Below are 20,847 nucleotides of genomic sequence, written 5' to 3'. Positions count from 1 at the left end.
AAACAATGGGACCCGGTTCTCAACAAGAACCGGACTTTGATTCCCAACCCTACGCAGCACCAATCCACCTGTGCTCCATCTTTCCCTCACACAAAACCCAGAGATACTTAAACTCCTCCACAAGACAAAGCTGGAGATCACGTTCTGATGAAGCCAACAGAACCACATCATCTGCAAAAAACAGAGACCCGATCCTTAGACCAACACTAGAACCCCTTTAAAGAATATTAAAAATTCACAATTTTACTGTTGAAAACCAAAAGGTGAAGTTTTGTGGATGCAGGTATAGGGCACCAGTGAAAGGAAAGGTGTGGAAACATTTAATCAAATATAATGTCACTCCTGTCTTTCGAACAACAGCCCTTTGTGCCACTTCCACAGCTTCTCCATCCAGAACACAAACAATGGACTCAGGAATCCTTTCATGTGACCGTTAGACCACAGGCATGTGGGCTTCTTTTATCCGGTAGCAACAAGAACTCGTTCATGAAGATTTGTTGGGAAAACGACAACACTGGCTGGACTCTTGTCCACCAGGGCAGGTCTGTGAATCGTATGATATTCTTAGGGAAGATTTCGTGTTGAAGTCCCTCGTGTGAACACGTCACTTTTAAACCAGAGAGCTCAGAGAGCGTGAAAAATTAAACCGGGAAAGATCTATACCTTGGATTTCATTAAGGGGGGCAGATTTTAAATGTTCTGAATGAAGTTTCCCCCCCACCACCACCGCCACCGCCACCACCACTTTCTTCCTTGTTCTTCTCATCAGAGAGAAAAACTCGAAACAATCAGGAGGAAGCGTCCGGTCAAGCTCTTGCATATTTTACTGCTCTACAGGCAGAATTCCTGGGAGCAGTGAGTCCTTCCTGGTGCCAGGGTCTTTCGCCAGATACACAATCTGCTCATTCAGTTTGCCCACACACACACTCACACACACTCCTGGAACTTTGCCTGGTTGCTACCAGCGACTATAGCCCCGCCTCTCCACATATGTGAATGGACAGAGTCACTCGTTGCAGTCCCTCCTCTGGCTCTTTTTCTCTTCGTGTCTATCTCTCCTTTCTTCTTCCGTTTCCTCTAACAACGCTTTCTTTTTCTCTGTTTCAGCGTTTTAAAAAAAAGAGTGAGTGTTCATTTGTACCAAGTTGAGATTAACACTCGTTTCACGTCCGGTTTTCCAAACAGGACACAAAAGAAAGGATGAATAAGTTGGTGAGGTGGTTTAGTTTATACCCAGCACTGCTTTTGTCTGAACTCAATAAGAAGTCTAAAAGAAAGAAATCTGAAGAAAAACTTTCAGATTTTACTCTTTTTGGGTTTTGATCAATCTACAACTAAATCCTACTAAGTTCTGCGATGAAATAAAGCATTACGTTAATCCAGCCAAAGTCCGTCAGGTGTTCGGAAGAAAAGCTGGGCTTTATGAGAGGATTTATTAAATGATTTGCATTTCTGATGGAAGCTAGGGCAAACCATTTTAAGACCAAATAAAAATTATTTAGATTATTAAATTGTAAGTAAAAAAATAAAAAAGACAAACCATCTTCAATAATTAAATTTGTTGACATTCATTCACAGAGATGAATGTCTCGAATCATTCCTGGGAGTTCTATATTTCCTCTTGGTGTCTCATTGCTGGAATTCCAATCACGTTCAGAAGGTTCTCTGTAACACTAGTCGGACTAGTGTCTCAAACCTGTCCCAAACAAGTCTCAATTGAGTTTCCATGACTCAAGGTGCGAGACAAGGGAGGCGTTTGTGACCAAATAGTTGATAAAATGAGAACAACTTGAGACACAATTATGGCTGTGACTAAACTCTGACAAGGAAATTGGCAACATTCTCATAGAAATCATTAGCCAATTTGTCATATGCACAAGGGTTAGGCTTAGGAACAAGTTCAGAATGCATACAGCTTAAAATTACAATAATCTTACCGTAATTTTGTGCTAAATTGGCAGAAATTTTTGAAAACAATTTCATGAAAGGCATTAATACACTAGGGAAGTGATATATTGAGCCGATATTTACCTTTTTTTTTTTTTTTTTTTTGCTTTTATCGGCAACAGCCGACAAACCTCCTTGATAAAGCTGATATATTGTCAGGCGAAACCCCGGCAGCACGGTGCTGCAGCAGAATTCAACGTAGATGTATATTTGTGTTCAAACCTAACAAATCAATACATTTGCAGTGGTCTCTATTAGGAATAAACGCCTTGTAAGTCATACTCGGGTGAAGTACTTGTGAAAATTTGCATAAATTATATAGTAGTTATATAATAATAGTTCTAAATGTGATTTGAATGTCCTTTTTTTCGATTGAATTGAGATTTTTGAATTGAGAAAGTCCACTTTCCTTGTTTCTGGACCTACTTTTTCTTACTTTTACACCTCAGTGTGATTCTTCTGACACCATCAAGATGAGACAACGTGGTTGCATGTTGCATCATTTCCTCAAATAAAGGAAAAGTGGAGCGCACCGCTTATTTCCCTCCTACATTTAAACTTCCTTTCAGCATGTCCACATTGCAAAACAATGATTTAGGTCATGGAAAATTTTTCACCAGAGCCTCGGATGAAGGCTGGGAAAGCGTACACATTCCACTTTTTGCTGAGCAACAATCTTGCTGGGGAGAGTTCAAAGAGCTGTCACAGAAAACTAAACATTCGGCTAGTGCTGCTTCGCCCAAAAAAAGTGTCGAGATGGAGTCAGATGAAAGGGGAGGAGGGAATGAAAGAAAGAAAACGCAAAGGAAACAGAGTTGAGCGCAACAGTGAGGCTGGGGATGCAGATGGAGGCGAAACGGGAGAGGGAGTACACGGTGTTCTGAAACAGGCTAGGCGGTATGTGACAAAAGCCACCATTAATACACAACGACTGCAGAGTGGAAAGAATGTTAACCCCTCAGAAAGGAAGGGAAAAGAGGTAGAGGGAGAACAAGGGGGAAACAGAGTGTGAGAAATGGATGTGATAGCGTAGACCGGTCCCCCTTCGGCTCAGATTAAAGGTGGCCGGAGCGGAGAACCAAGGCTTTAATCTGGAATGGGGTTTTGTTTCTGATTACTCAGTAGATTGTTCTTTTTTCTTGAGGTGGATTTCCTTCATCCAGCTCACTGCTAGCGGCCAAATTTATGAGCATGTCCCTTTCAATCCAAGAAAACAACTCATTAAGACGTCAAGCATACAGTATGTAAAATATCCACGTGAGATGTGCAAAGACTTCTGAAATCCTTCAGAACCTTTTTGGAGTTCAGAATTAAGAGACAATCCAACACCCACCGTTATTCCTGAATGTAGGCTGAATACTAGTTTATTATCAGTAGCTGAACAAACCTGGAAGAGCGTATGTTATCTAGTTTGGGGGGAGAAATGATCAGCGACTACTGGTGACCAGCCTGGAGAAACAGAAATGCAAGAAAATGTGAAAAAGTTTAGTTGAAGCCCAAATGAATTGTTACAATGGACACTTTTTGTAATTGCAAACAAACTTTGACAGTCTTGCAAATTGTCTTATTGCAATTTGGTCACAATGTGTCTGAATTTCCTCACAGTTTAATCCTGGTTAATTAATAAGACTATCCAACGTCCTCCCAAATTTGTCTCAATGCCCATATCCACCAAAATAACTTTTTTCTCTAAACTACAGTGGTTTTCTCTATCCCGGTCAGTTTTAACTGCACGAACCAAAGATAAATATTACCAACTCCTAGTTTATGCCACTGAGGTCTGAGTTAAATGGTAAATTAATAAATTAATTTGCTGTTGTTTCCAGACAGCAGGTAGTTGTTCATTTTATGTCCATTTCTAACAGATGCTCTAGAGATGTTGGTAATTCTCAATCACCCACAAAGTTCTAGGTTGTCAAATGTACTACCTACCCTGGTAATCCAAAGGGGTTCAAATGAAGGCAACTGGACTTCTTTAGTTTCGTGTCCAGTCTAGCTGCCATCATTCCAACCTCTTTAAATTACCATAACCTAGATGACTGCAAACCTTCACTAGTACATTTCCCTGGTAATCGGTTTTAGACATGATTCCTGTAATGGAAACCAACAGAAAAGCCCTGGAAAAACACTCTAGGTCCTGAAAAAGGTTGCTTAAGAGGAAAGTACCGTTAGCCTCTTTCAGAAAGGAATGCCGCCAATTAGCCGCAATGCCGTGGTGGCATCAGGGAGCCTTGTTTTTTTTTTATAAGTGATCAGACTGTGGTGGTAATGTTGCACAACCGTGTCCGTTTTACAAATGATTACACGAGTGCCGTATGAAGGGGGTGTGGGGGTGGTCTCTGCGCTGCCGTAGACTTCCATTTATCTTGGACAAAACTTGGTTTTTATTATGATTGAAGCCGCAAATTGTCACTTTTTTTGACAAGCCGCTCCGAAAGGTGTCTGTCCATCACAGTCCCTGCGCAGTCACTAGTGATCTGACCTCCAACTCTAACAAAGAGAAGCTCCTGGAGCTCCGCATCACTCTAATTTATCATCTCTGCTGATTTGGTTTCCAACAACAAAACTTATTGCCAGTTTTTACTTTCATTTTCAATATAGTTGCCAGCCGGAGCTTGGCAGTAACTCCCCACCTAGATCATGACATCTCTCTCCGCTGCACCAAGGCGTAAAATGCATTCTCAAGTCCAGCTTTGCAGCAATAGTACTACCAAGCATGGCGGCATGAACGCTGCAAAATTCCTGCAATACCATGCCGCCACAGCACCTTCAAAAGACACACAATGGCGACAGTATTACGCTGACTTGCCGGCATGGTGTGTCTTCTAAAAAAGAGCTTCTGTGGGCAAATTTTCTAACAGACAGTCTTTGGGAATGATGGGATATAAACTGAAAAGTGCTCAGTGCTTCTTCATAAGGTTCCAGGTAGTTTAAAAAGTACCACCTTGTGAGGGAGGGCTATTTCTACCCCTGGTAACTGCAGGAGAGTGACCCTGGAACATATGGTGTGTTTCTACTGTTGGAACTTCAGGGTAATCTGGGAGGGGGGAGTTGGATCGAAGATACAATGGCCCTCTCAGTCATTGTTTCTCCGTACAAATTCAGCCGTTTCAAGACTTTGCTAAATTGTCAGAATACTGCGACTGCTTCGAGAGTGAGTGAAGTCACTGATTAACGCCAAAAAGTGTCCACAGTAACATTAAAAGTTTTAGTATGTCAAAGTATGCCAATTTAATCTATTCACCGGACCAGCAGAGCTTCTATGTGAAGTAAAACGTGGCGTTTAATGATCAGAAGTTGCGTCGTTTTTTATGCCGCACTGTGAGACAACGAACTGCATCACTGAGGGGAGTTTTTTTTCTCTCAATCTTTGGTGTTTGGAATTTATCAACAGCGATTTCAAAGCTGTGTGAATGGTACTTATTTGATTGTGCTTCCATACTGCTCACTAATGCTGGTTGTTTGATGGCGTCCGCTGATGTCATTTCCTACTTAGTTATAACCAATCAGAGTGAGTTGGCCAAAGGTTCTGCTCATTGGGAGTTTTTCCTGACCCATGTTCAGGTACTCCAAACATTCCTGAAAGCAGCCCACTAGGCCAGCCAGTAAAATGGAGATTCAAGTATGCCAGGAAGTTTTGGTAAAATGACCCTGAAGTAGTCACTATGCGTTTGGGTCTGCCAGGTCTACGCGGCATGTTCCCTTGCCATCTGATCCAACTCACCACCAGGTGGTGATCAGTTGACAGCTCCGCCCCTCTCTTCACTCGGGTGTCCAAAACATACGGCCGCAGGTCAGATGATACGACTACAAGCCTCAGGAGAGGAAGGCAGCAACTCGCTCACACTGTTTACAGTGGGGATGGGGAGCTGCTGACGTCAACTGAGGCTATAGTCGGACGGTGGAAGGAATACTTTGAGGAGCTCCTCAATCCCACCAATGCGCATTCCGAGGAGGAACCAGAGCTGGGAGGCCTGGGGATGGACTGTCCGATCTCGGGGGCAGAAGTTGCTGAGGTAGTCAAACAACTACACAGCGGCGGAGCCCCGGGGGCGGATGAGGTTCGTCCTGGGTATCTCAAGGCTATGGATGTTGTAGGGCTGTCATGGTTGACACGTCTCTACAACATTGCGTGGTCATCGGGGGCAGTTCCTAGGGAGTGGCAGACCGGGGTGGTGGTCCCCATCTTTAAGAAGGGTGACCTGAGGGTGTGTTCCAACTATAGGGGGATCACACTCCTCAGCCTCCCTGGAAAGGTCTACGCCAAGGTACTGGAGAGGAGGGTCCGATCGATAGTTGAATCTCAGATAGAGGAGGAGCAATGTGGTTTTCGTCCTGGCCGTGGAACTGTGGACCAGCTCTATACCCTTGCAAGGGTGATGGAGGGGGCATGGGAGTTTGCCCAACCAATCCACATGTGTTTTGTGGATTTGGAGAAGGCTTATGACCGTGTCCCCAGGGGCACCCTGTGGGGGACGCTCCAGGAGTATGGGGTGGGTGGCTTTCTGTTAAGGGCCATTCAGTCCCTTTACCAGAGGAGCGTGAGTTTGGTCCGCATAGCCGGTAGTAAGTCGGACCTGTTCCCAGTGAGGGTTGGACTCCGCCAGGGCTGCCCTTTGTCACCGGTTCTGTTCATCACTTTTATGGACAGAATTTCTAGACGCAGCCGTGGTGTGGAGTGTGTCGAGTTTGGTGGCAGGAGAATCTCGTCTCTGCTTTTTGCGGATGATGTGGTCCTCCTAGCTTCATCCAGCTCTGACCTTCAGCTCTTGCTGGGTAGGTTCGCGGCCGAATGTGAAGCGGCTGGGATGAGGATCAGCACCTCCAAATCTGAGACCATGGTTCTCGACCGGAAAAGGGTGGCTTGCCACCTCCGGGTCGGGGGAGAGGTCCTACCTCAAGTGGAGGAGTTTAAGTATCTCGGGGTCTTGTTCACGAGTGAGGGTAGGAGGGATCGGGAGATCGACAGGCGGATTGGTTCGGCGTCTGCAGTGATGCGGACGCTGAGCCGATCTGTCGTGGGGAAGAGGGAGCTGAGCCAGAAAGCCAGGCTCTCGATTTACCGGTCGATCTACGTCCCAATCCTCACCTATGGTCATGAGCTTTGGGTAATGACCGAAAGAACGAGATCGCGGATACAAGCGGCCGAAATGAGTTTCCTCCGTAGGGTGGCCGGGCTCAGCCTTAGAGATAGGGTGAGGAGCTCGGACATTCGGGAGGGACTCGGAGTAGAACCGCTGCTCCTCCGGATCGAAAGGAGCCAGTTGAGGTGGTTTGGGCATCTGGTCAGGATGCCTCCTGGACGCCTCCCCGGGGAGGTGTTTCGGGCATGTCCTGCCGGCAGAAGGCCCCCAGGTCGACCCAGGACACGTTGGAGAGGTTACATCTCCAATCTGGTCCGGGAACGCCTTGGGGTCCTGCCGGAGGAGCTGGTGGACAAGGCCGGGGAGAGGACGGCCTGGAGCTCCCTAGTTGGGATGCTGCCCCCGCGACCCGGACCCGGATAAGCGGAGGAAGACGAGACGAGACGAGACGAGACCCTGAAGTTCCCACAGTGAAAACACTTCTTATGTTGGGTCCTGGGAAATATTCCTGAAGCAGGAATGAGCGGTAGGGTAGAAATCAACTCTTTTAACTGGTTTAGTTTCCCAGCTCCGTCCTTGGTGGAAACGCAAATATAAATTACAGTAAAATTTAACGTCCCTCTGGGATTATCAAGTATTTTTTGAATTTAACAAAACAAGGCTGAAAGTAATGTAGATGATCCAAAGTAAAAATGTGTCAGGGTCAAAGGTCAAAGACTGAAAACACACCCTGACTCACTGAGTTGGAGATGTGTTCCCATCCTTTATTAAATGTTCTGTATGTTTATGATATTTTAAGATTACAAGCCAGACAGAAAAAGTCTCAAAAGTCAGCTTCCTGCATGGCCGCCTTGTTAAACGAGCGCTTGTGTCACCCTGCCCTCATTTAGTTTCTGTGTTTCAGATCCTATCAGCGCTCTGCTGAAACACAAGACGGCGAATCATTAACCACATTTCAGAGCTTCAGCTACCAGCTCCTCCTGAAATCTCCCAGTGAGTGAGAGCCAAAAGCGCAGAGATCTTTCCCCGCTCGAGTCTGACAGTCAAGTTGTTTAGCGTGGCATTGCGGCAACTGGTGCCCCCACCCCTCCATATCTAAAGCTATCTACTCCCCCTCCCCAGCTCAACTCGACTTATCACCATCCGCGTTGTAGATGCGATGGGAAAACCATAAAAAAGGGCAGCATGTTTAACAAAAGATGGCAGTGTGAGTCCAAAACCCGAGAGGGTGTGTGGAAGGGTAATCCTCACAGCGAGGCTCGATGTCACACCTGTACCCCCCCTCTCACCGGCCCAGATCTTCTCCATTACAGCTAAACAAGTCCTCACCCTTCCTCTCCTCCCCCTTCCTCTCCACAGGAAGGCTCTGTAGTGGTGATTACCTCGTCCACATTCGTCTGTGCCAGTACTGGAGGAGAGAAGAGGACTGGAGGGGAGACGCAGTGGGGAAGAGGAGGGAGGTTGGATGGATGGGGGCAGGGCATGGCTTTCATCACATATGGGAGCAAGGGAAGAAGAAGGAGGGGAAAAAGCAGCAGCAGCAGCTAAGAAACCGAGAACGAGTGAACAGAAACGTTAAGAAATGAGCGCTGTTGAGGAGGAGAAGGAGGCTGATGCTTCACATCTCCCGCCACATCTCTCGCTCCATCTTCCTCTTCATCACTCTGTTCATCCCTCCCGGGCTGAATTTATAACAAGTGTTCCTATAGTGCAGGATGACAGGGTGTGGCGGCGACTGATATTTCATATGGCTGGCATCAGTTTCACGCAATGCAATTAAAGATTATGGATTACAACAATAACAATCGGGGCTCATTGTTAATTCAGCAGGATCATTCATCACACTGTTGGCATGCAAACAGCCTGCATCGATTAAAAACAACTTTAAATTGGTTTATTGTGCAAAACGTTTATCTGAGAGAATGTTTTCATTCATAAATACGAGGTGAATCAGGTCTTTGTGCTTATCTGTGGATTCCGCCTCATTTTAAAGCATGTATTGTCCAACCCGCAGAGATCTGACTCCAGATCAGTTTCTGAGCCCCTAATGTCCCAGAAGAGAGAGATGAGCTGTAACTCTCACCACCCCTCCTTCCAGAAGTCTTTACGCCAACTTAAAACAGGAAAATTACAATAAAACGAAACATGAAGGTCACCATTGACTCCCAAACAGAGAAGGTGCGCTTTATTACTCAAGAGGCTACTCTTAAATTTGGATTAGGACTAAAGAATGTTCTCCTGAACGTGATCCCCCCCCCCCCCCCCGTACCGTTATTTTCACGCTTCAAAGAATTTCTTCCAACAGCTGCAGTCAAACTTTGACAGAACATCCCGTTATGTAACCGAACAGTCACAACTTCTACTTTTCTTTTGTTTGATTTAAAAAACCCTCTCCTTTTTTTTCAGCAAACGCGGAAGTGCTCCAGTTTTCTCCCGAAAAGCGGTCATTTTGTAAGAAATGTGGGGTTTTAGCAAATTTTTTTTAAAGACAAACACTTGAAGCTCCACCTCTCTCCTCCATTGATTTAACAACACTAAACCTCCGGTTTCTTTAGCATTTTGAACACGTCCCCCTCCCCAAACAGGTCAAAATCAACAGTTAGGTGTTTTAAAGCGAAACGTTCAAGGATTGTTGTGTACTCACCCCTCTTCCCATTGTTGCTAAGATTTAATTCTTCCCAGTTCCAAGTAGAATGCGGACAAACAGGACTCCTCTTTAAAAGTATGTACACTATTAGTCTAAAATTCTAATAAAATTAAAAGAAATAAAAACTCCTGGATGTGCGCGTTTAAATTTTTGCGTGATTTTTTTTATTTATTTTTATTTTTTTATTTTCCCCCAGCACGTGTCACTTCTTCCTCGCACACATCCGAGCTCGCGAGCAGCCGCGGCTGAAGCAGCAATACTTATAGACGGCGTTTCTTCCATTGTGACGTCGACACCGTTCGCCATGGTAACCCCACGGAAAGGGGCGGAGCTTTCGCCATTATTGACCCCCTTTTCTCCCTTTTTAATTCACACGCACACACACACACACACACACACACACACACACACACACACACACACGCACACACACGCACGCACACACACTGTTAGAGATATTTAAAAATTTACAATTTTAAGTTGATAATCTTTTTATTTTGCACTGTAAAAAATCAACTTGTTGATTGAACCTCAAATTTAAGTGGAAAAACAGCTTTAGATGTTTGAATTACTTTATTTGAGGTTGATAATTATTTAAATTCATTTGAGAAATAGTTTGAACTGGCAAATAAGTTAAATATTAAATATTTAAACCTATAATTGCTTAAACAGATTTAACATCCTCTCCTAGAAAAGAACAATGGATTTTATGCTATTTAAAATCATTGAGGACAGTGAGGGTTTTGATATAATATAATTTTAAAAGAAGAAAGAAGAGGAAATATTTTTATTTTTATTTTAGCACCTCTTAAGATAAAAATCACAAGGTGCTTCACAAGAACAAAAAATAAAGGAATGGTTTGAAAATATGGAAATTATGTAAACATAAAAAGGGGTAAAATTGAAAAGAAAATGACACAAAGACAACAATGGTAATATTAAGATAATATTGATGCACTGTAAAAAATATTTACTTTTTAATAAAATGTCTCCATATTATATACATTAATTTATATAAATTTGGCTAAATAAAACAAATTTTTTCATTGAAATGAAGTTTGTTAACTGAGCTAAAATAACACTAAAGTTTTTAAATTAAACCTAAAAACAAAAGCAAACAAACAAAATTGATATTATAACAACTAATGTGTGCAATAGAAATCATGAAAAATAAAAAAATAATAATTCTAACTGTAAAAAAGACTCAAATGCTATTACTAATTTTATTATGTTTCCTCAAATTCAAGATGCAAAGTCAAAGTTGTTTTGATATTTAACTAGATTATTTTATTGATTTACTAAGAAAAATGTTTGTTTACTTAAGAGAACAAGATAAGTGTGGTGTAATATGGCTCTTGTAACACCAAGGTTCATCATTCAGTGTAGTTGTCATGACACTTGAAGGCGATCTGAACCAGCAATGTGCTACTGCTGCTGATATGACAGCATGAATGAGCTGGCTGATGGACTGTCCTGATGAGGGGGTATTAATTTAGTTTAATTGTAATTTTGGAAATAATTTCATAGTTTTCGGAAAACTGTCCCTTTTAAAAGTTGAAACAGCAAAATATTTTATCTCAAGAAAACAAGCTTTATCTAAAGATGAGACAAATATAAAGCAGCTTAAGATAAGGTAGAAAAATATGTTCCTAGAAAGTATTTTCTTTGTTTCTGTAGAAATAATTTGTTAAAAGAAGTTTTTTAATACATAAATCTATCCAAGACTGACCACCAGAACCAAACTGACATACATTGTTAGTTCAGCCCAGAATTAAATTAAGCAGTTATTTGAGATATTTTACAAAACAGTTCAAAATTTTCCAACAAATTCAACAAAAACATAGTCATATTGGCTGAAAAAACCCAGCTGGTGTCTTTTGAAGTATAATAACAATGAAATATTTTATGTGGGCATTTATTCACAAAAATGACTGGGATTTAACTTGGCTCTCTGCATAATAAATCCAAGAAAATTACCAGAATTTAAAGAGCAAGTCAAATCCTAACAGAGCCGAAAGTTATGCTTGGCGCATTTCTTTTCTGCTTGGTGATGCGGCTCGCGGATAGAACGCGCTTCACAACTTGCAGCATTTATGGTTCATGCGGCTTGTCTCTGCGGTGAGCCAATATTCTCCCAAACTGTAGGGGGCAGCATGGAGCTCTACGGCATGCATCCAACACTAAACCATAGTAGAAGTAAAAATTACTGTTGTTTACAACATGGCATTCCAGCATTTTTTAACAGCATCCTCGTCTTTTCCGACAGTGCGAGCTATTTCTCTCCAAGAATTATTAACAACATGTTGATCACGGTGATCTCTGAGAGCTGAATCATACAAATGTCTGTATTTACGAACCTCTGCCATACTAGTTCTTGCCAGTCCGCCATGTTTTTCCACGTCCGACCGTCCGCGTGGTTAGAAAATTTCCTAGGTGCACAGTGCGGAAAGTTTGAGCCGTGCGGAGGCGCGGTGGAGGGGCGTGGTTGTTAAAATGACGCAACTTTTCCGCGCGGAGCCGTGTGGACCTCGTAGACCATAAACCAAGCTTAACTCCACTCCCATTTCTTGTTTGAAAATGTGCCACAAGGAAGCAATGTCTGGCACACCGAGAGGGTGCTAACAAATACACACACACAGGCTCACAGAGGCATTGTGACATCATATGGTACCAGCTAACTTCATATGGTACTTCTTAGCCAATAGTGATGGTAGATTCAAATAAAAAGGCAGTGCAGAGTTGTTACCGGATCAACACTGACAGTTTTAGAAAAATTTACATTTTTACTAAGATTCAGTAAAGTGCCAAATTACTGACTACACGTGTCTACAGCACAATTAGACAGTCTATACAAAATTGTTTATCAGCAAAAAAAATAGTTGATTTGGGGGTGACTTGCTCTTTAAACCTAGCTTAGATGAAACAAGAAAAAATAAGACAAAACTTTGGTGAAAAAGTCTGCAAAACAAGTAAAATCTTTAAGCAAACTGGAGAAAACCCCTGGCAATAACATCATTTTGTTGCAGCAGCTCACTCTGAGGTGAGGTGAACCAATGCACATTTTTGACATTTCTTCATATTTTGCATTTTAAATTTCTTATTTGATTTTAAAGTCAAATTTCAGCCCTGACTGAAGAAAACCTACCGTCCCACTTCCAGAGATATAAACACACACCCTCCTGATTCATCCACACCTCTCCCGGCTTAACAGCTGGGTGCATAGACACCTCCTTTCCCCTGCTGCTCTGACAAGGTTGTTGTGTGACGTTAGCGGGCAGCCAACTCCTGAACGCTCCATGCCTCTGATTTTGCTGATTTCGTGTCTGTGTGTGTGGGTTAGGGTAGGGTGTACGTGCGTGCGTGCAGTTAGTGGTGCGAATGTTCATCAGCGGTGCATTCAATTCACCCCCACTAGCTGTGGGGCCCCCTGAAAGTCCCCCTGACCACAAACGCATTTCTCAACCTCCCCTGAAAAACAGGCCATAAATAACTCCAGTACTGGCCCAACCCGTAACCCCCACCATCACTACCCCAAACCCCCAGCAGGGATGAAGGAGGCCACATTGATTAAGGCAGCCATTCTTGCAGGTTTCATTTTGCCTCTGCAGCAGCACCCTTGTGGCCCTTTGCATCATTTCCAGGAGCCATTTCATCCTTTTATCCCACAATACAAATGAGGGACTTAGTCTTTTATCCTCGGCTCTACTGTGAGCCCAAAAAACAAGAGGCATCCTGCCACTTGATGCGGTTTATAAGCTATGGAAAACAAGTTTCTGACTTTTTGCACTTAAAAAAAAACATAATTTTCTAATGTCTCAGAAGCTAAACCTATAAAATAATTACACTCCTTGGCCTATTGCCCACATCCTTCCATTTCAATGTATGGAATTAAGATAATCTTATGGTGCAAAATGATAAGGTTAAAGCTGTTTTGGTCAAAGCTCAAAATCTGGTATCACTCAGTAAATGGGACAACTCTTTGCTATTACAAAACCTGAATTTAGACCAACACAAGCACAGCTAACTGAAGTGTAGTCATTTTGGTGATTTTTTTAACCCCTTAAATTTCCAGTTTAACAAAAACAGTGGGGTTTTGTTCGCTGGAATGCTAAGGGTTTAAAGAGCAAGTCACCCCCAAATCAACCCTTTTTGCTGATAAATTATATAAATTAGTATCATCATGCAGTCAATAATTTGGCTCTTTAGTGCATCTTAGTTAAAATTTAAATATTTTGCCTAAAACTGTCAGTGTTGCGCCCTCTTTAGGTGAAAACTCTGCACTGCATTTTAATTGAAATCTGCCATCACTATTGGCTAAGAGGTACACGATGACTTTAGCTGGTATGGCGTGAGCAAGTCACCCCCTACCAGAGTCTTACTCCACTCCCACTTCCTGTTTGAAAAATACAACAAATGCTGTTGCCTGACAGACAAAGAGCGTGGAGCCACTAACAAATACACACACAGGCTCACAGTGGCGTTGTGACATCATAAGTACCAGCTAACGTCACAGTGTACCTCTTAGCCAATAACAACGGCAGATTTTAATTAAAATTAGGTAAACAAGTTGGCTTAAATGCCTCTTAGCAAAATCTAACATAGTATAGCTATAAATATATTGTGGTGCTAATTTTTTTTAAAAAAAATTGTTCTCTTGCATTTGTGTAAAAACCTCCGCCAATAACACATGTGGAACTGAAAGTAACTATTGGACCACCCGGTTGTCGGCCTCACCTAACCACCACACTTCCTTGGGTCCTCCATTCATACACACTCACGTATTTAGCACCAGAACACCACTGGTGTGAGAGGTTCCCAATAGCATCAGAGAAGGGAGAAACAGCCGGGTGTTACCATCTCAACTTTAGGACAAACAACCAGAGTCCCAAAAAGTAAAACACCATTTTTGGCACAAGCTTCTCAGGGAACCTAGCTTGCTCGCAGATTCGCTATAACGGCTTTAGTATCGACACCAGTAGTTACTCAGTTGTAGAAGTACATCTAGAGATTGTTTTTCACATCTAATAATCCAATAGTTGCATATTTAGCCAACACAGAAACAAAATATAATCCAAAAATCTAAAGTCCAAATTTTAGTATAGGTGTTGCACAATATATAGAACTCAGAGTAAAGGAACGAAACAACTCTTAGCTAAGACAACACCAAACTTCAGCACAATGTCTGTAAAAGTGACTGAGTTGTGGTCCTTTTCTGAGTTTAGCTAATATCAACAAGCTTCAATGGTGTTCACTCCAATTTTTAATCCTAAAATCTTAGAAAAACCTTCCACTCTTTCATTTAGCACTTAGCATACGCATGTGGTGGGAACAACTTATGGCTACTACTATGTCAAATTTAGCTTTGTATACTCAATTCACAGAGTGCCTTCACAGCCAGTTTCATGAGATAGTTTGCAAACAGACAAGCCATCAAAGACACAGGTAATGAGGAAAAATCTAAGACACCAAAAGCACAACAGCAGGTGAAAATGTACATTTTAGAATACATTTCCTGCTAAACGATCCAGGGTTTGGATCCAGCTAAGTGGGTTTAAACAACTTCCATCTGCATGAAGTGGGTCTGGTGCAGGCAGGTTGGGTGCTGATGGCTATTCTCTGTATTAACAGACCTTATCAGCTGGCCTGAAGAGCTCTCTCCCGCAACCTGACAAGATAAAACCAGACTTAGATCAAACAGGAAGATGCCACATGCTAGCCATTTTGTTCCTTCAACTTTCTTCTTCTTCTAAAAAAATCCCCCACCATGCAGCAGACAGGAGTAAACAAATGAAACCACAGGTGGAGCTGAAGGACAGACGGACACACAGTGGCTAACGTTGTGTCGGTGCATCAAAGTGTATTTTTGTTTGGGCGGCATAGATGCCTGGGCTGTAATCGTAGCTCGCGTGAGGCCAGCTTTGCTCTATAAATAGCCAAGATTTTATTTAGATGTTTGAGAGAGAGAGAGAGAGAGAGAGAGAGAGAGAGAGAGAGAGAGAGAGAGAGATAGAGAGAGAGAGAGAGAGAGAGAGAGAGAGAATAGAAAAAAACGAGAGAGGGCTCTCTAATGGGTTGCCATGGTAACAAGCAGTTCAGGGGGCCCTGCTTGTGAAGGAGTGCACGATGGAGGATGAGGAGGGGGTGGGGGTGGGTGAAGCCATGATAATGTTGGGTTCTGTCTGCAGCTTCTTCTTGCAAACCTACAAACGTCCCTTTTAGCTCATCAAACACATCTGGCTGGTTGATAGAAATGTTTAAAGCTGATCTTCAGCACATCAACTCTCTCTCTGTCCATCACTTTCATCACTACTTCTCCCTCCAGCTTTCTCTGTATCCCTCCATCCTTCTGTTTGCAGATTCCTCAACGCTGGTTTTCTACCAGCACCCTCTGCTGTGGAGGAAATCGTCCGTTAGGCTCCATGGGAGAGAATTCCTCACCGACTTTGACTCCAGGCGAAATTCAAACGAGTGTGTGTGTGAAGCCGGCCATCTGCTGACCCGATTGGCAGGATGATGGGATGGTATACACAGCGAAGAGGGAGAAGAGGGCGTCGGTAATGGCTGGGGTAAACACAGATAGCACTTGAGTGGGCTCAGTTAATTTTCACTCAGGGCCTCTTTGCATTTGCGGTCAAATGAGCAATCCATTGCAAAGATGATTGTGGCAATGCAGTTCTTGAGATAACACACACACACGCACACACACAAACACACACACATACACAGTGCCATATCACCTAAACAAAATAATAGTGAGACTTAAAAATGTCCATGTCGCCACCAGACTTTCAATTTTACCTTCAAACATTTCTTCTACGTCTTCCCCAGGTTTGCACACTGTAGCTGGTATTTTGGCCCATTCTTCCATGCAGATCTTCTCTAGAGCTGTGAAGTTTTGGGGCGGTACTGGGCAGCACAGACTTTCAACTTCCTCCACAGATTTTCAATTGGATTGTGGTCTGGAGACTAGCTTGGCCACTCCAGAACCATGAATTATTTTTTTTACGTAGCCTGCGGTCTGTTTGGGATCACTGTCATGCTCGAAGATCCATCCATATTTTATCTTCGAAGTTGTCAGTAATGGAATGAGGTTTTTGCCCTCACAATACATGGCCCCATTCATCCCTTCATTAATACGGATCAGTCATCCCGTCCTTTACAGAGAAAATTAGCCCCAAAGCATGATGTTTCTATCTCCATGCTTCACAGTGGGCATGGTGTTCTTTGGATGCAACTCATAATTCTCCCCCATTCAAAAACAGCGAGTAGTGTTTTTATACAAAGGAGTTCTATTTTGGTCCCATCTGACCACGAGATTCTCTCAGTCCTCTGGCTCATCCAGAGCATGCTTTAGACAGGCCTGGACATGTGCTGGCTAAAGCTGAGGGAACAATGCAGGAATTCTGAAAGGTGGTGTGTGACTTTTGTGACAGTGGTCCCAGCTCTCATCAGGTCATTGACCAGCTCCCACCATAAAGACCTCTGGGCTGTTTCTTCACTGTTCCCTACATCATTTGTGCCCCACTTGGTGAGATCTTGCATGGAGCCACTGGTCAAGGGAGATTGTCAGTAAGCTTGTATTTACTCCATTTTCTAATAATTGCTCCAACAGTTGATCTCACCTCACCGAGCTGCTTGCCTATTATAGATTGGCTCACCCCAAGCTTGTGCAGGTGTACAATCTTGTCCCTGGTGTCCTTAAGACAGCTCTTTGGTCTTGGTCATGGTGGAAGTTGGAGTCTTGACATTTCTGCCTTTTTTAACATGTAACTTTTCCAAATTTTCAATTTATTCTGGAACAATATTAAGATTTTTCTTAACATTTTGTGGCTTTTATTGACATTTTGACTATAATCTCGTTCGTTTTACAGTTCTAATTTACCAATATGTCATTTTATGTTTCAATTTTTTAAATCACAAGTTGAAAAACTTCAGCTTCTATGGTCTTGACATCTTTTTCGGATGGAACTTCCGGTTCCGGTTGAGTGAACGCTGGCGCGTCTCGCTGCCGCTGCTCGCTGGCAAACAAACTTTTTGTATTTTTTTTTTCTTCTTTTTCACCCTAGTCACATCCCTGTGTCGGTGACAACTCATTTTCACCTACCTGCTCAGCTTGCGTTCTGGTTGCACATCACCACCTCCCTGCTCCACTCCATAATGTGGTCCAGCAGGATTTCTCTGTGCCTCTCACTGGCCTGGATCATCCTGTCGCTCATTCTTCTGTCCGTGGATGGCCTTCTCCAGTACTCGGCGGCGGAGCTCTTCAACCTCCGCTTTCACTACTCCGGATCTCCACCACCAGCTCTGTGCCTCTTCCCCGACATCACCTTCCAGCCTCGCCGTCGGTATATCCATCGGGGGTCCCGGCGGAACCTCCATCTCGACGGCTCCAAAGGAATACCCTCCTTCTGGTCCACGACTAGCCGGCGGCTACCCAGGAATACCTGCCAAGCTGCCGACTCCAGCGTGTTAGCCCGGCTGGCTAGTCGGGCTAATGCTCCTGTCGCCAGGGACTTCCGCACTGCTAATTTTGGTCTTCTCAACATTCGCTCCCTCTCTGGTAAAGGACATCTCCTCCAAGATACCATCAGTGACCATAAGCTAGACTTTCTTTGTCTGAACGAAACATGGCAACAACCCAGCGATTTCTCACAACTCAATGACTGTACTCCTCCCGGATTTGTTTACCTCTCCAAACCCCGTGGGTCGGGCCGCGGCGGTGGTCTCGCGATACTCTATCGCGAGACTTGGAAGGTCCTTCCCGTAAACCTTCCTCCTCTCACCACTCTGGAATGCCTCGCCTGTCAACTCTCCGGCCCGACCCCCACAATAATTGTCACTGTTTATCGTCCCCCTAAGTTCAGCCCTGAGTTTTTAAATGAACTCTCTGCTCTTTTATCCCATCTGTCCGCCCTTTCCCCAAATGTAATTTTACTTGGTGATTTTAATATTCATATGGACAATATGGCCTTCCCCCTCAGCAAAGACTTCTCCTCATCTTTGGACAGCCTCAGTTTTCATCAATATGCCAATTTTCCCACTCACATTAAAGGTCACACCCTGGATTTAATCTGCTGCTCCGGCCTGACCCCCTCCAACTGTACAGCTGACCCGCTCCCTTTCACGGACCACTTCCTCATCTCCTTTTCTGTTCCCCTCTGTCTCTCCATCATCAAGTCACCACGTATCATTTCTTTTCGTAATATTAAGGACATTGATCTAGCCTCCCTGTCCTCCAGTTTTGCCACCTTGACCCCTAATTTGTCCTCTACTCCCGATGATCTTGTCATTCAGTACAATAACGGTCTGGTTTCTATCCTTAATTCATTTGCTCCCATCAAATCCCGCTCTGTATATTTTACTCGGTCTGCTCCATGGTTCACCCCTGCCCTACGCTCCTTGAAAGCTACCAACCGGAGGCTTGAAAGACTCTACAAGAAAACCGGTCTCACCATCCATAAAGACTTATATTCTGCTCAGATTTCTCTCTACAAGGACTCCATCTCCCATGCCAAATCTCAGTATTACTCCGGTCTCATCTCGTCCAACTTCAGAAACACTAAAACATTATTTTCCATCATGAACAGCATTTTTCAGCCTCCCGACTCCTTACCCATCCATCTTTACTCTTCAGAAACCTGTAACTCTCTCCTTCAGTTTTTTAATGATAAGGTCAATAGAATCCATCTCTCTTTACCTCATTCCTCCCCTCCCTCTCCTGATTTATTTGAACCCACCATTCAGTTCTCCTCCTTTGAACTTCCCCATCCCTCAGAACTAGATTACATCACCAAATACAAACCTTCCACCTGTCAACTGAACCCTATTCCAACTGTTTTAGTTAAATCGTGCCTTTCTTCTCTGCTCCCTTTTATAACAGCCATTATTCATTCCTCACTATCCTCTGGTACGGTCCCCTCCCTATTCAAATCCGCTTCAGTCAGCCCTGTTCTAAAAAAACCTGGTTTAGATCCCAATGATTTCAATAACCTCCGTCCCATTTCCCATCTTCCCTTCATTTCCAAAGTCCTTGAGAAAACTGTTGCATCTCAGCTCCATTCACATCTCACCCACAATAACCTTTATGAACAGTTTCAGTCTGGCTTCCGTCCCCACCACAGCACAGAAACAGCTCTCATCAAGATCACTAACGACCTACTCATTGCTGCTGATTCTGGTTTAATCTCTATTCTCATTCTCCTCGATCTGAGTGCGGCCTTTGACACCATTTCTCATCCCATCCTCCTTAATAGACTCTCTTCCTTAGGCATCACTCACACCCCGCTCCGCTGGTTTCAATCTTACCTTACTGGCCGCACTCAGTTCATCCAGTTAAAATCCTTTACCTCAGAACCCTCCCCAGTCAAGTCAGGTGTGCCCCAGGGCTCTGTCCTGGGGCCCCTCCTCTTCATAGTATATCTCCTCCCTATCGGCAAAATCTTCCGCAAATTTAATATCCAGTTTCACTGCTTTGCAGATGACACCCAGCTCTACATTTCCAGTAAGCCCAACTCAACTCTCCCACCATCCTCCCTTACACTCTGCCTCTCTGAAATCAAATCATGGTTCACCTCTAATTTCCTCAAACTCAACGGCAATAAAACTGAACTTCTTCTAGTTGGCACTAACTCCACCCTCTCAACATCTGACAGCTTTTCTTTAACTATTGACAGCGCCATAGTCTCCCCCTCACCTCACGTCAAGAGTCTGGGTGTCATTCTCGACAGCTCACTTTCTTTTCAGGCTCACATTAATAACTTAATTCGGTCAGCATACTTCCATCTACGTTCCATAAACCGTCTCCGTCCCTCACTGACCCCTCACACTGCCGCCATTCTCGTCCACAGCCTCGTCACCTCCCGTATCGACTATTGCAATTCCCTTCTTTATGGTCTCCCCAACAAACTCCTTCATAAACTGCAACTGGTCCAGAATTCAGCAGCCCGTATTATCACCAGAACCCCTTCCTTTCACCACATCACGCCGGTTCTCCAGCAGCTTCACTGGCTCCCAGTTAAATCCAGGTCCATCTTCAAAATTCTCCTTCATACTTTCAAAGCAATCCACAACCTCTCTCCTCCATATATCTCAGACCTTATAAGTATTCACACCCCGTCCCGTTCACTCAGATCTTCTTCTTCCATCCATCTTGCGGTTCCTTCTGCCCGT

At 43.7% G+C, this 20,847-nt stretch overlaps 1 protein-coding gene across 1 annotated transcript in view; it reads right to left on the bottom strand.

Moving 5' to 3' along the window:
* The window catches only part of LOC107377204 (sodium/potassium-transporting ATPase subunit alpha-1), a 33,153-nt gene extending 23,249 nt beyond the window's left edge, over window positions 1–9,904 (bottom strand). The window contains exon 1 of the mRNA XM_015946673.3: window positions 9,676–9,904. Within this exon, the coding sequence (XP_015802159.1) occupies window positions 9,676–9,687 (12 nt within the window). The 5' untranslated portion in view covers window positions 9,688–9,904. The remainder of the gene's footprint in view (window positions 1–9,675) is intronic.
* Between the last annotated feature and the right edge of the window lie 10,943 nt (window positions 9,905–20,847).

Source organism: Nothobranchius furzeri, chromosome 2, assembly GCF_043380555.1.
Source record: "Nothobranchius furzeri strain GRZ-AD chromosome 2, NfurGRZ-RIMD1, whole genome shotgun sequence".
NCBI lineage: Eukaryota > Metazoa > Chordata > Actinopteri > Cyprinodontiformes > Nothobranchiidae > Nothobranchius > Nothobranchius furzeri.
This window is presented reverse-complemented; position numbering and strand designations above follow the sequence as displayed.